The 21,555-nt window shown below is 45.4% G+C and overlaps 1 protein-coding gene and 2 pseudogenes across 1 annotated transcript in view; 1 reads left to right on the top strand and 2 right to left on the bottom strand.

The window, feature by feature from the left end:
* MAP7D2 (MAP7 domain containing 2) overlaps positions 1-21,555 on the top strand; it is a 108,394-nt gene that overhangs the window by 30,871 nt on the left and 55,968 nt on the right. The window contains exons 2-3 of the mRNA XM_012784641.2: positions 19,425-19,502; positions 20,676-20,839. Of these exons, the coding sequence (XP_012640095.2) occupies positions 19,425-19,502; positions 20,676-20,839 (242 nt within the window). The remainder of the gene's footprint in view (positions 1-19,424; positions 19,503-20,675; positions 20,840-21,555) is intronic.
* LOC142866130 (uncharacterized) lies at positions 8,134-8,230 on the bottom strand (annotated as a pseudogene).
* LOC142865888 (ribosomal protein uL30-like pseudogene) lies at positions 8,312-9,076 on the bottom strand (annotated as a pseudogene).

The raw sequence follows: 21,555 nt of genomic DNA, 5'->3' as shown, positions 1-21,555 counted from the left end.
TTTCCACAGTATTAGTTGTAATGCATCCTTTTTAATCTCTGATTTTATTTGTTTGGGTCTTCTCTCTTTTTTTCTTAGTCTGCAGGCTAGTCAATTTCCTTTGCTCAAAACATCCTCTCGGTTATTTCATCCAGCGAGGGCTAAAAGTGTGTGACACAGATGTTGATATTTCCATATCCCACCACTCCATGCCAGACTCCCATCATCACCATATCTTTTCCCATCCAACCTAGAAGTGGCCTTGACAGCCTTCTGACATGATGCTCTAGGCAGCCATTGCCAGTTGGTCAAGCTCAGCTGGAGAGACAGAGCCTGGTTGTCATCTCTGTTGTCTTTATTGATCCTCATTCTCTTCTAGTTTCTATTTCAGCAGCATCTCTTTTAGTGTGAAAATCTCCAGAAGGTACTATATACAGCCTTGACAGAGTCTAAGGACAGGTGCCTAAAAGAAGCTCTTGGTCCACTCTGAAGACGTTTATTGAGTGCCTAACATATGCTGACCCTATGATATATGATAGATCCAACATAGCCCTCACTTTACAAGAGCTCAGTCTGATAGAGATTAAAAGTAGACAAACTCATTCTTTTATTTTTTCCGTTTTTATTTATTGTTTTAGAGATTAGGGTCTCGCTTGGTCACCCAGGCCGGAGTGTGCAGTGGTGTGATCATAGCTCACGGCAGCCTTGAACTCCTGGGCTCAAGGGATCCTCCCACTTCAGCCTCCTGACTATCTAGGACTACAGGTGGGAGCTACCATGCCCAGGCACTTCCTATTTCTGTAAATGGTGCCCACCACTGTTCTCCTAGCTACCCAGGTCCAAAACCTCAGGTCTCCTTTGACTCTGTCTTCCCCACCTCCATTCAGTTGCCTGATTTGTGTAGCATCTGCCTCTCCATACTAGAATTTATCCTTTCCTTTCCATTCAGACCCTCATAAACTTTCATCTGGATTATTCATTTAGCTGAAACCAGGAGACAAGGTTTCCATGGGCCAAGGCCTACACTCACCTGTGTGGGCTGGGGGACAGGAGCATCTGGGAGGACAGGATTGGGTGCAGAGCATGGACCTCAGTAATGTGAAGGACAGGGCAAGGAAAGCACCATGGGGAGAGGACTCTGAGAAGGACTGGCTATACCTCAGCCCTCCCCCCACCCATATTTGAAATGCCTTTAGCTTTCACATGTTTCCCATGAACACTGCATAGAGTAAAGCTCTTAGGGCGAATTATACCAGATAGCTTGTTATCAGCTTGAATGATCACCTAGAGAAAAACTTGGCCAAGTATCTTAACCTATACCTGCTCTCTTTATCTTTGTTTCTTACATTTGGTGACCGTCTTGGCTAATATGTCATGTGCATAGTAACATCATGCAGAGAGCTCCAGTTTCGAAACCTCAGAAGATTGATACTGTGCTCGATGAAAGTACTTACTCAGTGCCATATTGATGAGCAGAAACTCAGGTTACCTTGGGAACAGAGACGTCCTTCCTGTTACTATAAAAAGGGATGCAATGGCTGCAGTTGTGAGGCAGCCTACATTTTCCCGATGCTTTATGGTAAAAACATGCCTGTAGGGAAATGCTATATTTTTAATAACTCTGATCAAATATATAAGACTTCCTTTTAGTGCTGATCAAATCAGGTAAACCCAGTTTTCAGTGCTTATGGGCTTTTAGAGGAATCAAAGCTGTTTCCATCCCTCTCCCTTCTCCCCCTCTTCCCTGGTGCCCACAGTAATTGAGCAGGAAATTTGTTATGCGATACATGAATTGTTTCCATCAGCAGGGATTATGATTAAGGGTATAATTTGTACTAATGTCCTTAGGAGGGGACTGATTTGCCTGGTAGGGCCTGTGAAGGTCATGTGAAGACAGATGGAATGTGTTTGACCTCCTTGGCGCCATCCTATTGAGGGGAGTGGCCTGGCCAAGTGAGCCTTCTCACTGCGGATCCTGAGGGCAGCTCAGCGTGTGTCTCCTTTGCAGACTCCCAGCACATTTTCACTGCAAAGCCATGCAGGAAAGGGGGATTGGAGCAGTTTGTTCCATAGTTACTGTTATAAAACCCTTACTGCTATTGTTAATGCATTTAGCCACAGTCCTACTAAGGGGAACAAATTATGCCCATCAATATTATCAAACATCTATAAGAAATGTATCCATTCTTCGTTTTTGAAAAAGAATTTTCTTCTTCTTATTGTTTCAAATTGTTACAGTTTTTACCAAAGCTGCCAAATGGGAATTGTGTTTATTCTCTTTATCATTTGCTGGCTTTACTACTGTATTTCGATGCGGCATGAACCAAGGTGTGTACACAGTAAAGGAGATTTTTCTATTTGTCCAATGCAGTGTAGCTTACCACAGCAGGCTTTCTCACTCTTGGCACTACTAACTTTTGAGGCTAGATGATTCTTGTTTAGAGGTGGGGGCTGTCCTGTGCACTGTAGGATGTTTAATGGCATCCCTGGCCTCTACCCACTAGATGTCAGTAGCACCTCTCCTCCTAGCTGTGACAACCAAAAATATCTCCAGACATTGCCAAGTACTGGAGGGCACAGTCTCCCCTGGTTGAGAACTATTAGAGTATAAGGATTGTGTAGCATGCTATTTTTAAAGCCACTGGTCATCTAAAGTACTAGTTTTTGGTCAGCTGTAATAGAAATGCATGAAGTGGCCTTTAAGTATGATAGCTTGGCTAATTCAAAATAATGTGGTGAATCCAAAACCCAATTGCTATGATGGGCTAGCACGCTTAAATAGCAACAGCATATTGATGTTCTTTTTTTTTTTTATTGATGTTCTTTGATGGCAGTTTTTGCAGGTGAAAGGCAACACAGAGGATTTGAAAATGCATATATCATCAATTCTTATCTTCTTGTAGTGAAAAACAAGGAAAGAAATAGTTACAGTTACAATAGTCAAAGCATCCATGCTCAGGCATAATTCAGTGCACAAAAGCACTTTTCTTCTATGGTGTTTTTGAATAGCAGTGACCTTTTCCGTGGAACAGCCAAAAGAGAAGCCTGTATTTCAGTAAACCTTCACCCCTGAAGACCTCATTATTTTCAGAAAGCATTCCCAGAACCAAATATTAGGTCCATGTTTTGCCTTTTCTCTTGTCAACATCATAATCTGTAGTCTTACTATTTTCAAAACAAGCTTTTGACTACTGGCAGTAATAAGTAGAACTTTAAGATTCACAGTCCTTTTGTTTTTGCAAAGAGGATTTTAGCAGGGTTGGGGTAGGGGGCTGGAGGGGTGTGGGATGGGGAAAATGTATGTAATCAACAAGCTGGAGATACCTGCAAGGCTGTTTTAAAGGCCAGCAGGACTGCCCTGAACAGTGTTGCATGGAGGTAAAATTGTGCTCTGCTCTCATGGTTTAAGAAGAATCTATCTGTGCCAGGAAGCTGTTTTTGCCTCAAGTCCTCAAAGTGCCCTTGAAGATTGTCCTTGTTTAAGAATTATGTTGTAGTTGGACCCATGATGCCAGATGCACAGGTCTGTAGGCCTGGAACTGGGGGTAACCCTGCTGGGCGTGCTTTTCAGAGATGAATGGGGGTTGCAACTTTCACAATCATTCTTAATACGTCTTCAAATTGTTTGCAATACAAAGTGTGACTTTTTTCCTAGCCTTTTTTTTTTTGTACTTTTTTCCTCAGAGATACTTAAGTTCCATTTCTGTCCTCTTTATTTCCCCTTTGTATTTTGTTTTAAAACTAAGTAATCCTCTTGGAACCCAGGCCAGGGTGGCAAGAAGAGCAGGCCTGAGCACTGCACCGATGACTTGGATTGCATTTCAGTAGCCTTGTCAGTGGCCACTCCACTTGAGGGCATAACTGGGACCATCTCTGATGTGGGGCTGGAATTGCCATGAGCCAAGACAGAAGAGCGAGGCCAGGAGGGCAAGTGGTTCACATTGGGTGGCTTGTGCTGCTCAGCAGTGGTTAAAGTTCAGATCTGGTGTACAGTGAGATGGCAGAGGAAGAACTGTCAGCCTAGGAACAAGGGGCTGTCCTCAGGGAAGGGGTTTGAAGGGTCCTACAGACCCCATAACAGCGAGGATGGAAGGATCCCAAGTGACCGTGACCATGTCAATGTGTGGAAATACTCAGGGAATGAGGACAAAATAAGGAGCTAGAGACAAGGAACTTTCTGGTTGGCTTGCTCATACTCAAGAGCACAGCTTGTCCTATGGTAGGGACTTGGGACCTGTGGACAACTAGCCTGGCATGGAGATTGGCCAGAAGGGTCTCTAGTGACCCTCTTTGATCCTTTATACATCTTTTACTTTCAGGGTCATTAAACATACACATCACCCTGAAGAGAAATCAAGTGACATTACTAATAGTGGGAACTCCACTGGTAATTTCTCTTTACCAGCTATTACCTGCTGGATTCTGTCCACGGCTTCAAAGAGATGTTTGTAAGTTTCTTGTAGTTTGTTGCTGAAAAGAAGCAAATAAGATTTATCTTTCGCCCCTGTGTCTGGCCCTCTCTCCAGAAGCCCAAGGCCTTTCTGAGTCTAATCTTGGGATGGTGAGTTGGGAGCGTGCATTTTCACACGACACAGCCCTCGCTGCAAACATCCACCTCTCCTGGTATGTAACCCCAGAGCCAGCCTCTGTCCCACCTTTGAAGGAAAATGCTGGCTGGGTTAGGCTTAGGAATAATGATGCCTCACATTTACTGAGCAGTGACTGTGGAGCAGGCAATGTTCCAAGCAGTTCCTTCTCTCTCTTTCTCCCTCCACCCCCTTCAATATCTCCTTCCCAATCAATGCTCCTAGCCATCCAGTGAGTGGGCGTGATCTGCATGGGGTTGGAACCAAGGCCAACTCTGGAGCCCTTGCCCCCAGGTACTGTACCAGCTGCCTTCTCTGCACTTGCTGGGGTATGGATGGCTTTTCAAGGGTCATTTTGTCTGCACGATTGGAGTCCTGCATTAGGTGAGATTCTAGAAGCTCCTACCAAGGCCCTGCAAGTCAGAGCCTCTCCATCTCTAAAGGACCTGAGGCCAAGTTCAAATGCCTGGCCTTGCGTGCCCTGTCCATGGTAGAAACCTCTACACTCACTCTGCCGTTCGTGTTCACTCCCTTATCTGTGCCAGCCCCACTTGCATCCTTTTTTGTGATCACTCCTCATGGGAAGGGTAGAGTCCAAATTCTTGGGGCTAAGAACAGGCACACACAAAACAATTCTGTGATGACCAAAAGCACACAGAGAGGGAAGGTAGAGTTGGAGGAGAGATGACCCTGCGATGACCACCTGGGGAAGAAGGCTGGGGGAACAGTCCTCAGCACGAAGTCACCCAGGTTGCCCTAGGGACCCCTCAGCTTAGCTGTGTAGGTTTCCTGTGTAGCAAATCATGCTGTGAATAGAGTATGCTGTGTATATTGGGTTATTTTGAAATTATACATATTTGTATTTCATTTATTGTAGAAACGTAGGAATCTAGGTAAATCCTTCCTCCCAACTGAGGAGCCAGGGTAGGAGTTAAGCTTTCACATCATGGTGCTCAGTAGGTCAATTGAGTTTAACCCTTTGCACTCGGATGTCAAGTGTGACTCGACACGGTTAGCAAAAATTATAGAGATTAAAATTACTCTTTGTATGAATAATTTGAAATATAAAAAAATCCAAATAAATAAGTTTGTATGAAAAGAAACTCCAGTTTTTTATTCTACTGCTGCGCTTTGTAAAATCTGGGGTATTTAAAAAATCAAATCCCGAGTGGAATAAAGGAATTGAGAACAAAGCAAGCGAGTGCAAAGGGTTAATTTTTCTAATCTATGTCTTCCTTAGCTACCTTCGAGTTTATCTTCTAAGCAAATTTATCACCTCAGCAAAGCAAGTCTTATTTATTTATTTTTTGAGACTCTGTCACCTGGGCTAGAGTGCAGTGGTATCATCATAGCTCACAGCAACCTCAAACTCCTGGGCTGAGGCGATCCTCCTGCCTCAGCCTCCCTAATAGCTGGGACTACAGGCACACGCCACCATGCCTGGCTGATTATTTTTTGTAGAGATGGGGTCTTGCTGCCTTGCTCAGGCTGGTCTCAAACTCCTGATCTCAAGCAATCCTCCCACCTCAGCCTCCCAAAGTGCTGAGATTACAGGCATGAGCGACTGCACCCTGCCCAGAGCAAGTCTTAGAATAGAAACTGTGGCCTCTTGGGAAGTTGTGGGGGATTTCCTGGGGGAATTTTGGGGTTCTTGGGAAGATTGAAATGATTTCATGGCCTGGGGTTTGGGCCCAGTGTGATCTGCCACAACTTGCTTGGTCTATGTTCTCATATATCATGAATGGAAGGGAGCCAACTGTGAATACCCCCGCATGCCAAGCATTTTCACAAGGGCCCCATAATCCTGGGAAGTAGATAGCAAGGTTCCTATTTTATAGAAGAGGAGCTTGAAGTTGCTGAGATACTAAGGGATTTACCCAAGGTCCCTTGCCTGGGATACAGTTGGGCAGGCCACATGGATGGAGCCAAGAAGAAGCCCTCAGGGTTGAGGGGGCTGAGCTTTATGGATGAATGAAAAGGCAATCCAACAGGGAGTTTTACTGGTAGCTATAGAAAGAGCTAGGCCATTAGGACATTTGTGGCTGAGGTCTGTTCTGGGGTGGAGAAAGTTAGAAAGGCATGAGAAAGGCAGGTTAACAGTGACCCTGGAAGATAACACTTTTCAAAGAAGAGTTCAGGATCATGGAACCAGCTTTTTATACCTCCTTATCTCCTTAATTCTACCAAGGAGGTTAGGGCTTTTTGCCATGCCCTTTAAGAGCCCTGAAATTCCAGCCAGTCCCTGGGCTTTTGCAGGTGACTTCAATTCCTGTGCTGGCCTAGGCGAGGGGCTTACCTCCTGTTTCCCATGCTGTCCTTGGAGTCTGAGTGCCCCCAACCTCTTCACAAGGCCATAGTGAGGATGTGGCCACCTGGGAGATACAAGGTTATTCTTTGTAGCTTTGGGAACTAATAACATATGGCAGGTGGGCCAGCACTGAATTTTGCCTTTTCTGTTTGTTGTTGCAGCTGTTACAGCTTTAAAAATAGGTATAATCCACATACACTACAATGCACAATTTTAAGTGTACCATTCTATGTGTTTTGGCAAAAACGTACCCCACCTTGGCCCAGGCTCCCTCGTGAGCACAGTAGTCCTTGAACTGTCAGAGGCCCAGCCTGTCCACTGGGGGTCTCCCACTGGAGGCCGGGGGCAAGCTGAAGCCCTTGCTGATTAGAAAGCAGGCTTTAAAGATCTGGGAGGCTCAGCGGCCAGTTCCAGACCGTAGTAGTAGACATGGCAGTGGCCAGGTGGTGGTAATGATGTTGAGGAGCACTTAACGCTTTCCACATGGTGGATATGTCCCAAGCATTTGCATTTATATTCTCATTTAGGGGCCACATCTAAACCCACAAGGATGATGATACCGTTAGCCAGTATTTATTAGGAATTTAATATATGCTAAGAGCTTTGCATGCATTGTTCTTTAAGCTCCACATTACCTATGAAACAGATAGTATTATTGTCCCTGTTTATCAGGTGGGAAAACCGGGGCTTAGAAGCTTCCCCGATAGTCACGTGGCAGAACCCATTCCTCTTTCTTATCATCCTCCTTTGTGCATCCCAGCAGGAATAGCTACCAGTTTTTTTTTGTTTGTTTGTTGGCATTCGCCTTCCTAATTGTATTTCAAGTCTTTTCAAAACAAAGCCCTGGGAATACTCAGATTCAAGCATGCACTTGGGCTTGGACCACAGTTGCAGGAGTCTTAGGGATCCTTGTACACATGCTTGAGTCATTCATTCGCCAATGTTTAACACCTCAGGATAGAAGATCTGACAAAGCAAGATTCCTTTCTCCATGGCACGTGCTGATTTTAGAGGTGGCAGCAGCCAAAGTGGAAAACACTGGAATTTTTCCTTGGAACTGGACTGTGACAAGAAGTTCCTGCCATGAGCATAACTGACTGTCTTTTCCCTGACCCTTCCCTTCGTTTTCTTTCTTTCTTTTTTTTTTAAATTTTCTAATATTTTATTAGGCAATTTTTCAAACATACAGTATAGTTGAAAGAATTATACAGTGATTACCCATACACCAACCACCTAGATTCTATAATTATTTTCTTCTTCACATGTAGGGCATTTGTTCATAGGGAGGCCATGAGTTTTGTGTTCCTCATCATAGTGACCCCACCTTCCCTTCATTTTTGAAGATAGAGCAGAAAATAATCTTCTCTGAAGATACTTGATAATTCCAAAACCCAACAACACATGCTCCCAATGCCCTGTGCTTTCAGATATTCTGGGTCTAGTTCAGCTGGCGGATGAGCTGATTGATCCATTCACCCTGATAGCCAGGCGAGCTCATCTCCTTGAGGAACCCCACTTTATTCTTGGTAGCATGACAGGCCACTGAAAGTTGAAAAGGACACAAGAACCATGAGATCTCCTGGAAATGCTTCCCCGGGAAGGCAATTGCATGAATGAGGTCTTCCAAGCAAATGACACCAAACCTCCCCAGGTGCTCTTCGATCACTGTGTTATATGTCAGAGGGATTGTCTTATTCTTGACCTTGGCTTGTCCATGTTTCAAGATGAGTTCCTGGATAGACTTCAGATTTGGACATTCTCAGATCATGTAAGGTTTCACCATATGCAGCATTTTTAGGCTCTGGGGGGTGACTCTAACAAACACACCACTGAAAATTTTCTTTGGGCAAAGTCTTGCGATGGTCTTTTATACCAGTGAACTCGCCCCATTAATCCTTTGGATGCGTACAACAAAGGCCAAGGAATGTCTATCTGGGAATTCCAAGGCACGAGGTTTCACTTCTAGTCCTCTGAGACGCACCCTGTTGCATTGTTGCCGCCAGGAATCATGCAGAAACTATTCCAGTCGCTTAAACCTGGGCCCTTTTCCTTTCCTCTGCTCCTCCTTTGCCAAAAGTGCCAGCTTTGCCTGGGTGGCTTTGAGGGCTTGGTAAGCCTTCCTCTTTTTCAGGAGATTTTATGGAACCAAAGGGATTTTTTTTCTTTCTTCTTGCTCTACCATCTTTCTAGTGTTGGGAATAGCTACCAGTTTCTGGCCATCTAGATCCCTAGGTCAGTGTTCCTTCCTTTAGATGGTCTTCCCTCTCCATGTTGAGTCAGCCAGCCTGGCTCAAACTCAATCTTTGCTATTAGTAGCTTTATGACTTTGGACAGATGTCTTAAGCTCTCTGAGTCTCAGTTTCTTCATCCTTAAAATGGGGGGCCTCCCAGCTACTAGGATTATTGTGAGCATTAAATAACATTTGTAGAGCATAATGCCCGGCAGGAAGTAGGTGCTTAAGAAATGGTGCCTTTAGAAGAAGACAGTCTAGCCCATAAGTGTGTGTACAGTTCTCCAAACTGGGCACAGTTGAATTTTATAACTTGGCACATTGTCTTTTGGTTCTGGGGAGCTTATTTATCAGATTGAGTTGCTGGCACAGGAGATCCTGGGACGATCCATTACGAGTGTATGAATATAGAACAGCGTCATCATATACCACCTTCATAATTAGTGTTTGTGAGATGTCATCTCTGTGCCCTTTTTTAAGTAAGAAATTACTTATCCTGCTAAAGGCAGGATCTGATTTACCAGAAGGGGTATGTGTCTACATGTGTAGACAAAAACATGCAATGATTAGTAATGATATACTCTTTGCCGAAGATAAGAAATCAAGAGGACATATACCTTTTCCTAGTAAAATTTTTATTTAATGCAAAAAGAATGCTCACCCTGGTTTTACACTGGCAGTGTTGTAATGTAGTTTGTCTTACCACTCCTGTTAGGAAAGGTAGCCTGCTTGGTTTCCAGGTGTGTGTGCAGAAGACCTCTATAGTGGAAGAGGGAGAACAACAAATAGGAACATGTGCACTGGAGTAGCCAACACAGAATAGCTTGATGTGTTGAGCTCCTGCTGTGTGCTGGATACAGCCATGCCTACGATATCTCATTTAGTCTTCACTATAAGATAGGTACCACCCATCTCCATTTTATAGACGAGGAGGCTTAGGGCATGTCCTGCAGAACTACATTGTTGTGCCTTCTTCCAATAACCCCAAGCAGAGAATTTTGTGGCAGATTGGTGATGATTGCATGCCAGGTTTTAGGAAGTGGAGGGGAATTCATTCTTCTTCTTATTTGACCTTGATGTCAAAGTGCTATGCACTTTGTATTGTGTGGACTTCACCCAATTTTACATTTGGGGGTAAAAGAAAAAAAAAAAACCACTAGTCCTTGTCTTTGCTGTGCAGTTCTGATTTTAAGAAAATCATTTAGGAATCATGTGAGTCATTTAGTAATACTCTTACCATGTCTGCATTTTTCTAGAAAATATAATACAGTAAGTTGTTTTAAAAGGAAACCTCTAGGAATTTAGTGAGCATATTTTATAAAAAAAATAACTGCACAGATTTGTGTGTTTTATTTATTCATTCATTCATTCATTCATTCATTCATTCATTCATTCAGAGAACTTCGAATTCCTGGGCTCAAGTGAGCCTCCCTCTCGCCTCAGCCACGCTAGTAGCTAGGGCTACAGGTGCACACCATCACACTTGAATTTTCAAATAAAAATTTTTGTAGAGATAGGGTCCTGGTGTGTTATCCAGGCTAGTCTCAAACTCCCAGCCTCAAACAATCCTCCCACCTTGGACTCCCAAAGTGCTATGGGATTATAGCCATAAGCCACTGCACCTGACCAATTCTAAGATATTTTATTTTATGTTATTTATTTTATTTTTTTTAGGGAAAGGATCACACTCTTGCCCTGGTTAGAGTACAGTGATGTGATCACATCTCACTGCAACCTCAAATTCCTGGGATTACAGGCATGTGCCACCGTGCCCAGCTAATTCTTAAATTGTTTTGTAGAGATAGGATCTCGCTATGTTGCCCAGGCTGGTCTCCCTCTAACTCCTAGCCTCAAGCAATCCTCCTGCCTTGGCCTCCATAAGTGCTGAGATTACAGATGTGAGCCATCGCACCAGCCACATTTTTTTAAAAAATGAATTTGATACCTGGATATCTACACAGTCATCTTAGTAGTCAGTGGTTATTGAACTTAAATTCTAGTTCCAGACCTGCCTTATTCAAAAGTCTAAATTGTGACATCATCCTTGAAAGGGACATGTTGGAAGTCATGAATTGGGTCATAATAGTGAATTTTTTTTTTCACTATTGAAGAGAAAATTTGAGTTCAGATTATAGCAGGTGAGATATGCATCAGAACACTGGTTCTCAAAGTGTGTTCCCAGGCTAGCAGCATCAGCATCACCTGGGAATTTATTAGAATTGCAAATTTTCAGACTTTACCTCAGACCTACTAAATCAGAAATTCTGGGGGTGGGGCCCAGCAATCTGTTTTTAATAAGCTCTCTAAGGGATTCTGATGCACATTAAATCTTGAGAATCACTGGATTAGAGCCTCCCCCATGCAAAAAAAAAATTCTCACAAGACTCATTAATCTATTGTAAGAAATGGCATCATCCTGAGACACAAATTTCAAGTTGAAGCCATCTGTTTCTGCTCTTGTCAGCAACAGAAAATGCAGTAAATGGCCACTGATAGGTCTTTGTAACCCTATGATTCCCTTGAGGTTAGTTCCTGCCTAGGTATTTGTTTCTAAAATAAATATCCCAAATGAATATAAAAACCCCACATGATAGCCAAAGAAACAGAATTCAGTAGCCAAAAAAGATTAAAAGCAATTCACACATTTACTGGAGACTAGAAAAGCATCAGAAGATGAATTCCTAACCTGCAGCTCTTTGCTTATTCCTCTGGCTCCCAATATCACGTGTACGTGTGCACGCACACACCCACACCCTGTATTTTCCAGGAGTCTTTCGAAACCCTTTTCTCACTCAACTTCCCGTCAGAACTCTCCCCAGAGGCAGCTCAGCATGGCTCTTGGCTCCCTTGGCTCCCATCTCTCTCTCACTTCCTTCTCTCTCTCCCCTCTTCAGCATTTGCTCCCCTTTCCAGTGCCAATCAAAGCTGATTCACTTCTTGCAGTCCTGAAAACTCTTTCTACCCACACGCAGTCTCCATCTGCATAAGAAAAGCCCAAGAACTGATCCAACATATTGGATGGGTAGAATGGAGGAAGCCAAGAACATAAAGACAGTTCTCTTTTTGGTAGAGAAAGGAATGGAACACACCCATCTCTCTTGTTGAACCGGGCCTCTGAGAGCTCTTCCACCTGAAATTCCATGATTTGCCAATCATACATTAAATTGACTTATCAAGGTTTTCTTTTTTGTGCATTGCCCACTGGTATGATTAAGCCCTGATTTTCACAGTTATAAGGGTTGATTTTTTGATGTTCTCAGAGTTACTTTAATGGATACGAATTTCATTTTGAAGAAAAATCAGGTTGTCAGACAATTTTGCTGTTGGTTTTCATCACAGTCCATTGCATTAAAGCAATCATCCTGAGCTATGGATGGAATTGCAATTTAGCCCTGCACCGAAAGGAAATTTAAATGGAAAGTCTAGTGACCTTATGGGATTGCAATTAGTTCTGAGATTTTAAATGAAAAACATGAGGCAGGAATATGTGATGCTTTCTGAACAAAAACAATATACCCTCCTGCAATGATGAAAAAGGTTAGAGATTCTCTCAATTGATTTTCACTTCCCACTCGAAAGATTGAAGTTCGATTAGGTTTCAGGCTTTTACTGTTATTTTCTAGCATATTTTTGCATACACCATTACCCTTGTCTGGAATTTCTACCTCCTGCCCTTCGCCAGTCTGAATCTGATCCCACCTACCCTCCCCCAGGGTAGTAGCAAACTGCAGGAGAAATCACAGCGTATTAAGGGTCAAAGAAATAATTAGAACCTTCCCACTTAATATGACATGGGGGGGGGGATCACTTGACTTTTTGGAGGCTCCATTTCTTTCTTTCTTTCTTTTTTTTTTTTAAATTTTTGAGACAGAGTCTCACTCTGTTGCCCGGGCTACAGTGCCCTGGCATCAGCCTAGCTCACAGCATCCTCAAACTCATGGGCTCAAGCAGTCCTCCTGCCTCAGCCTCCCAAGTAGCTGGGACTACAGGCATGCACCACCATGCCTGGCTAATTTTTTCTATATACTTTTAGTTGTCCAGCTAATTTCTTTCTATTTTTTTAGTAGAGATGGGGTCTCGCTCTTGCTCAGGCTGGTCTCGAACTCCTGACCTTGAGGGATCCTCCTGCCTCGGCCTCCCAGAGTGCACACATGGGAAGCTTTTAAAGTACCAATGCCCAGGCCACACCCGAGACTGACTAGATGAGCCTCTAGGAGACCCAGGATCTGTATATTTTTAAAGCTCCCCAGGTGATTCCATTATGTAGCCAAAGTTGAGGAGCGGTGGTTTCCGTGTGCTTAAGCAGATCATCATAGTACGAGCAAGTCCCCGCTGAGGTGGGAAAGGGTCAGTGCCTGCAAGTCCACAGAGCAGAGAGCATCTGGCCACCCCCAAAGGGATCAGGAAGGACTCCCCAGGGGAGGTGAGTGGCCCTCATTGGACTTCTTATTGGATGAACTCTTCATTCCTAGTTTCCTTTCTTTCTTCTGGACATTGCAGTTGTACAGATGTGAGTGTGATTGGAAAGGGTATTTTAAAATTCACTTAAAGGCAATTACATTTTTAAAGTCAAACACATCTGGCCTCCTTTAAAACGCTGTGTGTTGATGATAATGGTTCTTACCAGTACCATGAATAATATCAGCTCATTAATATTCCAGTAGGAGAGTGCTTCAGGCTAATAAAATTCATTTTAAAATTAGTTTTACGGGTTGCTGCAGCCCAAGGATAACGGGAAGTTTTTCTAAGCAAGAGCAAATCAGTGAAATATGAGATTTTATGCTGTTCTGTTAATATAAAATAGTTGTTTGGCTGTTCAAGATCCCTGTTTTATTCTAGTTTCTTATAGGAATGAATTGCCAAAGAAAAGGCCTCCATTTCAGAGGTGGACGTCTGCGTGAATACCGTTGTCCTGGGAAGCATTATTGCATCAAGGGTGGGGAAAGATGGCCGGGTGCAGTGGCTCACGCCTGTAATCCTAGCATTCTGGGAGGCCGAGGTGGGCGGATTGCTCCAGATCAGGAGTTCGAAACCAGCCTGAGCAAGAGCGAGACCCCCGTCTCTACTAAAAATAGAAAGAAATTAACTGGCCAGCTAAAAATATATATAGAACAAATTAGCCGGGCATGGTGGCGCATGCCTATAGTCCCAGCTACTCAGGAGGCTGAGGCAGGAGGATCACTTGAGCCCAGGAGTTTGAGGTTGCTGTGAGCTAGGCTGACGCCACGGCACTCACTCTAGCCTGGGCAACAAAGTGAGACTGTGTCTCAAAAAAAAAAAAAAGAGTGAGGAGGAAAGAGGGCTATGGTCCTTCTTCTGGGTAGGGCACCTCCAAGAAGGTGTCCTGTGCTCCCTCTTTGTCTTTTGGTCCCTCCAAGGGCTTCACGCTTGAGCCAGTTTTTTGTTTGTTTGTTTTTGTAGTTAAACTTCTCTATTTTGAGGTCATTGTTGATTCACATGCAGCTATAAGAAAAATTACACAAAGAGCCCATGTACCCTTCACCCAGTTTCCCCCAATGGTAACATCTTGCAAAAGTACAGTACAGTATCACAACCAGGATGCCGATGGCGATACAGTCAAGATAGGGAAGAGTTTCATCCACATAAGGACCCCTAGATGGCCTTTTATGTCATAGCTAGCCACTTCCCTCCCGCCCCTTCCCCAGCCTGGCAAGCACGAAAGCACGGATCTCTTTTCCATCAGTTCTCATAGAGTTCAAAGATAAGATTGGGTTCCTGGTTTTAAAAAAGAAAGACAATATGTGTACGCATATAAGACACATGGACAAAGGACAAATGGGTGGGAAAACTGGACGCTTTAGGATTTCAGGCCATACAGAAAGACTTCCCTTTGGAACCAAATTCAGCCTTAACTCTTGGATATGCTGTGACTTTAGAGGGTGTCTCCTGGTGTCACTGTTGGTGATAATCTACCTCGGTTCCTCTGGTTCAGACCTGGCTGGGTTGTGATACTGGTAATAACTGGTCAAGTTGACGGCCCCTAAGAAATGGGGGCCATGGTTTATGCTGTACTCCTTCTTGCCTCAGGATGCGCTCAGGGGCTTCTCCGCAGGCTCCAGGAGTCATTGAGAGTCAGAAGGTTGAAGCTGGAGATGTGAGTTAACTATTCGGTTCCTCTTCCAGTGGATGTTCTTGAAATGTTTGCTTGACAGTTAAATAGGACAGGCAGATGCCGTGTGGAGAAAGGGAGACGGCCCGACCTTAGTCTTAACTCATGCAGCAAATCTCAACCCTGATTGAACTCTGAGATCTCCCTTGTGCACATCTGCCGAAGGGCAGCCATGCGTGAAAGGAGGGAATCACGAGCGGGAGCCGCCGGGCTTCTCATTCAATGCTGTACAGGGTGGCAGCCACCAGAAATGTGGCTGAGTGCCTGAAATGTGCCCAGTGTGACTGAGGAACCAAACTCGTAATTGTATTGAATTTTGATTATATTCAATTCAAATAGCCACGTGTGCCTTGTGGCTACCAAATGAACAATGCAGAGATTCCGGGTCACCCATGTTGGACTGTTCGAGTCACTCCACGCCACCTCAGTGGAGCAAAGCTGAATTGCTTGGCACCTGCAGTTACCCCCAGGGTCCTCTGGCGACCCTCCCCCTTCCCCACCCAGCAGCAGCCTCTCTAAATTATTGTTGAGCAAACATCTCTAAACCATCAGTTTGAGGAGGAAGGAAGCCAATAATTAGCCTGCCGGGGCAGTTCCCACATCTGTGCCCAGCTGGGCCTGTGCTTGGCTCGCAGTACTGCTTGCTTCATGCTTCTCTAATGAATTAGACCTGCACTCCTGCTCTCTGGATTTGCAGGCTCATTTTTGCGACTAGGTTAGGATTTGTTCCCTGTGTGTGTCACTGGGTCACAGCACTAAGATCCAGGTGTTGCATTTCTTGCTTTGAGGAGGAAGCAGCATAGGAAAGCAGTAATTAAGAGTGTGAGTCTGTCCAGGCGCGGTGGCTCATGCCTGTAATCCTAGCACTCTGGGAGGCCGAGGTGGGAGGATCGCTCAAGGTCAGGAGTTCGAAAACAGCCTGAGCAAGAGCGAGACCCCGGCTCTACTATAAATAGAAAGAAATTAATTGGCCAACTAAAAATATATATAGAAAAAATTAGCCGGACATGGTAGCACATGCCTGTAGTCCCAGCTGCTCTGGAGGCTGAGGCAGAAGGATCGCTTGAGCCCAGGAGTTGGAGGTTGCCATGAGCTAGGCTGATACCACGGCGCTCTAGCCTGGGAAACAGAGTGAGTCTCTGTCTTGAAAAAAAAAAAAAAAAAAAAAAGAGTGTGGGTCCAAGAGTCAGGTTCTTGCCTCGGAATCTGACTTTTCCACTTTCTGACAGCGTGACCTAGGACAGGTCAGCCTCTCTGTGCCTCTGTTTCCACACCTATAAGACAAGGATTGTAACAGCACCTCCATCATCATAAGGTGGTTGGGCCAAGTAAATCCAAACAGTGCACTTGGTCCATAGTAACTGCTCAATTGCTCTCTCCTATTATGATGATGCTGGTGATTATGAACATGATAAATAAAGCTTTTCTGGAAAGGCAGTGATTTTAAGGTGTGACTCTTATGTGTGCCCATGAGAGGGCAGCCTAGGATCATGCATGTTTGTGGAACTAGCAGCCTTCTGTTTGCAAAGCGTCAAGGTAATGTGAGCAGTTTCAGATGTGCTGAGCCCTTTCTCTTCTCCGTTTTTCTTTCTTTCCTCTGTTCGAAGACTACTTTCAGTAGTTCTCAGGCTTACCTTAGACATAGGGCAGGCCTGTTGACATCTAGAGGGGGGTGGGGACGGTACCGAGCAAGGTTCAGGTCCTGCCTGGGTGGGCGGGTTGGTGCAGGTGCTGATGCAAGTATCCGTCCAGGCATCCTCGGCTTTCCTTTGTAGTTTTTCACACTGAACTCATTCTGATTAATTAAACTCTTGAGCTACAGACTAGAACCTGAAAATGTTTAGAGAAAGGAGAAACCTGATTTTTCTCTCCCTGCCCCCCTTCCACTAACTTCATGCCTGCCTTTGAGCGTTGTGTGTACACATTGGGGCCTCTGTGTGAGGAACAGTGGCCACAGCTGGGCAGATCCAGAGAAGTGTCAGCCACGCATGGCTCTGGCGCCCACTAGGAGAGACTGAGTTACAGACGGAGAACTTTCAGGAAAGCAGAATGAAATGAGGGTTCCTTGAATCGTGTGGGAGCATAGGCCATCATGGGTCTGGGGAGTGGTGGGGTCTTGAAGGTAGGTGGTGGCAGGGAATAGATAGAAGAAGGGGTAGTATGAGCCAGAAGGTACATGGGAGAAAGGGCAGTGCTGAGGTCAAGTTGAGAAGAGAGTTTGGAGTCAGATTGTGGGGGGCCTGGACTGAGCTGAGGAGTTGAGCTTTTATTTTATTTTACTGTTTTTAGAGTTGAGATCTCACTCTGTCACCCAGGCTGGAGTACAGTGGCACAGCCTTAGCTCAGCACAGCCTCAAACTCCTGGGCTCAAGTGATCCTCCCACCTCAGCCTCCCAAGTAGCTGGGACTATAGGTGCATGCCACTGCATCCAGCTAATTTTTCTATTTTTTGGAGTGATAGGTTCTTACAATGTTGCTGAGGTTGGTCATGAACTCCTGGCCTCAAGTGATCCTCCTACCTCAGCTTCCCAAATCGCTGGGGTTACAGAGATGAGCCACCATGCCTGGCCAAGTTGGGCCTTTAAATTCTTACTGACATTCATATTGTTGGCAACATCTTAATGATTAAGAGTTGACTAAATACAAACATGGGGAAAGACACTTGGAGTCTGAGGTTGATTTTCTAGTACTTTTCTCTTCGGTTTTAATATCTCTGACACATAATCCAGGCTGCAAAACCAGACGCATGTGGAGAATCTTGACAATCCAGTGCTGGTCACGTCATCCCCCTTCCACATTCCCACTGCCTGCACTGCAAGCCAGTCCTCAGGCCGGTCTCCTGGACAGCGGCAGGAACCTCTTTGGAGTGAGTGTAGGTTGCTATGGCAACAAGACACGCTAAGAAATCAGCGTGTGATGCTCCCAGAGAGGAAGGCCCAGATGCTGGGAAAGTGAATCTGGTTGTATTAACACTAAAGTCGATTTCTCTAGAATGGTGCACTTAAACATTATATAGATAATACTTGTGTACAACCAACTGTGGCAGAGTAAAGTATTTCTTTCTTTCTTTTTTTTTTTTTTTTTTGAGACTGAGTCTTGCTCTGTTGCCCAGGCTAGAGTGCCGTGGCATAACTTAGCTCACAGCAACCTCAAACTCCTGGGCTCAAGCAATCCTACTGCCTCAGCCTCCCGAGTAGCTGGGACTATAGGCATGCGCCACCATGCCCGGCTAATTTTTTCTATATATTTTTAGTTGGCCAATTAATTTGTTTCTATTTTTAGTAGAGACGGGGTCTCGCTCTTGCTCAGGCTGGTTTCGAACTCCTGACCTTGAGTGATCCACCCGCCTCGGCCTCCCAGAGAGCTAGGATTACAGGCGTGAGCCACCCAGCGAGTAAAGCATTTCTAATCCTAAAATTACCACGAAGGTCTGTTTAATCTTTGATTTAGAAAGCCCTTTAGTATCCTGCACAGGTTGAATTGAGATGCAGAGCTCCAGGATATTTCCCAGGCATTTTGGGGGGAGCTGTCATTTGTTTCATCTCATTTGTTGTAGATAGTAGAATGATTCTAAGATACTAAGATTGACATTGGCACAAATTTAGCAGAACTAAAATCAAACTTGAGTGTTGTATTTCACAGTGCTCACCAAGCAGCTCGTACATGTCCCTCAGCAAATGGGCTCCTTTCAGAAAGTAGAATGTTCAGTATCTGTGTAATGATCAACATCCACAATCTCATCAACTTCGTGCTTCTCCCCCTCCCCCAGGTAGTCCTGCTTCAGGCCTGGAAGCTAGGCTAGGGGAGGCCTAGTGGGCTTCTCTGCATGCTGCCAGGCCCCTCTGTCCCTTACTGCACTTTTTCTGACCCCTCCAGGGTCAGGCCTTGGGACAGAGGATTAGGGAAAGGGCTAAATTCTCTGGGCTGGTGTTGACACTACTATGGCACTGGGCAGGTACGTGTAGAAGCCGTGCCTGCCACCCCTCGGCTGTCAGGGCCTCTGTGTGTGTGTGTGTGTGTGTGTGTGTGTGTATTGGAGGGTGGCAGATCGGACCTCCTTTGGAAGAAGTGACAGGGATGGATGACATGGACCTGCAGCCAGACTCAGGGCACACACCCAGTTCCCCTAGCACTCAGCAGATAGGGCAAGAGTGAAGAACTGGAAAATCATCTAGTTTTCTCTCTCGTAGGCATGGATGGATTTTTGAAATCCGACGAGAGACAGAGATTGGCCAAAGAAAGACGAGAAGAAAGAGAGAAATGTCTGGGTAAGTTGTGCACTTTGGCTGTTTAAGTCTAAGAGAGTGGAGACAGGGTGGTGGCTTTTCTGAAGATCCTTAGAAATCTGCGAACGAATGGGAAGAGAACAAGGACAGTTGCTAGATGGACTTGAAGAATTGGGTGTGAACCTACACTGCCACTGGCATGTTCACAAATATTTTATAATTATCAGGACAGTTCATTCACTCACTTGGCACACATTGAGACTCTGCTGTGTATTCTAGGCACCGTGCTAGGGGCTGCAGATACGAAAGTGCAGGTAGAGAAGCAGTCACTGTCCCCAATCTGAGGAAGTCTCAATGCTTTCAGGTGGCTACTATGTGTACTCACTCGGGTTCCCTCCTGGGCATCCAGAAGGGCCATCCTTGGGAGAACTGAGAAAAATTGGCACTTAAGTCATTTTTGTATGTTAGGACAGGGAACCCTGGTTGAGAAAGGGATTCTCGCCTCTTGCAGGGTATAGACAGAGAAGTACGGAATGTTGTCCACAGGGTGCCATGAGGTAGGTAGATAGTGGTTTCCCCATTGAATGGAGAAAAATGAAGCTCTTTCCAGTTCTTCTCCTTGACTGTCTCCTGCTGGTCGGTTCAGGCATTGCCTCCTCCAGGGAACCCTTCCCTGACTTGGCCAGGTGGAGTTAAGAGCCCCTTAGTAGATGTCTTGAGGGTAAGGCCAATCTTACTCATGTGTTTTACCCTCTGACCTAGCTCAGTGTCTGGTACGTGGCGCATGCACAGCTAACCTGCTTTTGAATGAATGTGCCCTTACAGCTATCACTTCTCAACCCAGAGTATGGCTTAGCCACTGTGTACAAGTTTAACTTGATACCAGTCATCGTCACAGCTGCCACCTGTCGAGGCACTTGCTGTGTGCTTTATGAGTATGGACTCCTTCGAATCTTCTCGATACTGTGATGCAGCAAACATGACTGGCCTCACCTCACAGAGGAGGAAACCGAGGCAGAAAGAGTATACAGTTAACATGCCCAGGGTCACCCAGCTAGTGGCAGAGGTGTCAGAACCCTTTGTCTCCATCACTGCATCCTGGGATCCCATCAGGCTCTTTTTTGTTCTCCGCTCTTACTTCTGTGGTTTTGGTCTTAAGCCAGATGGCACGGGGTGCTCTGGTCATGGCACCTCTCCTTTGCTTTCCTTCCCCAGCCGCCCGGGAACAGCAGATCCTGGAGAAACAGAAAAGAGCCAAGCTCCAATACGAAAAGCAAATTGAGGAGCGATGGCGCAAACTGGAGGAGCAGCGGCAACGGGAGGACCAGAAGAGGGCTGCGGTGGAAGAGAAGAGGAAGCAGAAACTTCGGGAGGAGGAGGTGAGGTCCGGGAGTCCCCACCCCTGCTACCTTGGCAGCTCCCATGGGGCTTAATGCCCTGGGTGCCTGGGTAGCCCACCCTGCACCTTCTCCAGGGGGCTCACTGTGCCTTTTTTCAGTGACACAGACTTGGGAGCAGACAGACCCATTCAACTCAGGTGTTGATTTGCTGTGTTACATTGGGCAAGCTGCTTGGCTTCTCTGGACCTTGATTTGCTTGTCTCTGAAGTGAGAGAGTCGGATTTGGCAGTCTCCAGGGCCCCTTCCAGGCCTAACCTTTGCTGACTCTAAATCAGGGGTCCTCAAACTATATCCCTCGGGCCACATGCGGCCCGCCGAGGACATTTATCCGGCCCGCCGGGTGTTTTTTTTTTTTGTTTTTTTTTGTTTGTTTTTTTTTGAGACAGAGTCTCACTTTGTTGCCCAGGCTACAGTGAGTGCCATGGCATCAGCCTAGCTCACAGCAACCTCAAACTCCTGGGCTCAAGCAATCCTGCTGCCTCAGCCTCCCAAGTAGCTGGGACTACAGGTGTGCACCACCATGCCCGGCTAATTTTTTCTATATATATTAGTTGGCCAATTAATTTCTTTCTATTTATAGTAGAGACGGGTCTGGCTCTTGCTCAAGCTGGTTTCGAACTCCTGACCTTGAGCAATCTGCCCGCCTCGGCCTCCCAGAGAGCTAAGATTACAGGCGTGAGCCACCGCCGGGCCTT

This window comes from Microcebus murinus, chromosome X, assembly GCF_040939455.1.
Source record: "Microcebus murinus isolate Inina chromosome X, M.murinus_Inina_mat1.0, whole genome shotgun sequence".
In the NCBI taxonomy this organism is placed as follows: domain Eukaryota; kingdom Metazoa; phylum Chordata; class Mammalia; order Primates; family Cheirogaleidae; genus Microcebus; species Microcebus murinus.
The sequence above is the reverse complement of the archived record's forward strand: the minus strand, read 5'-3'. Positions and strand labels throughout refer to the sequence as shown.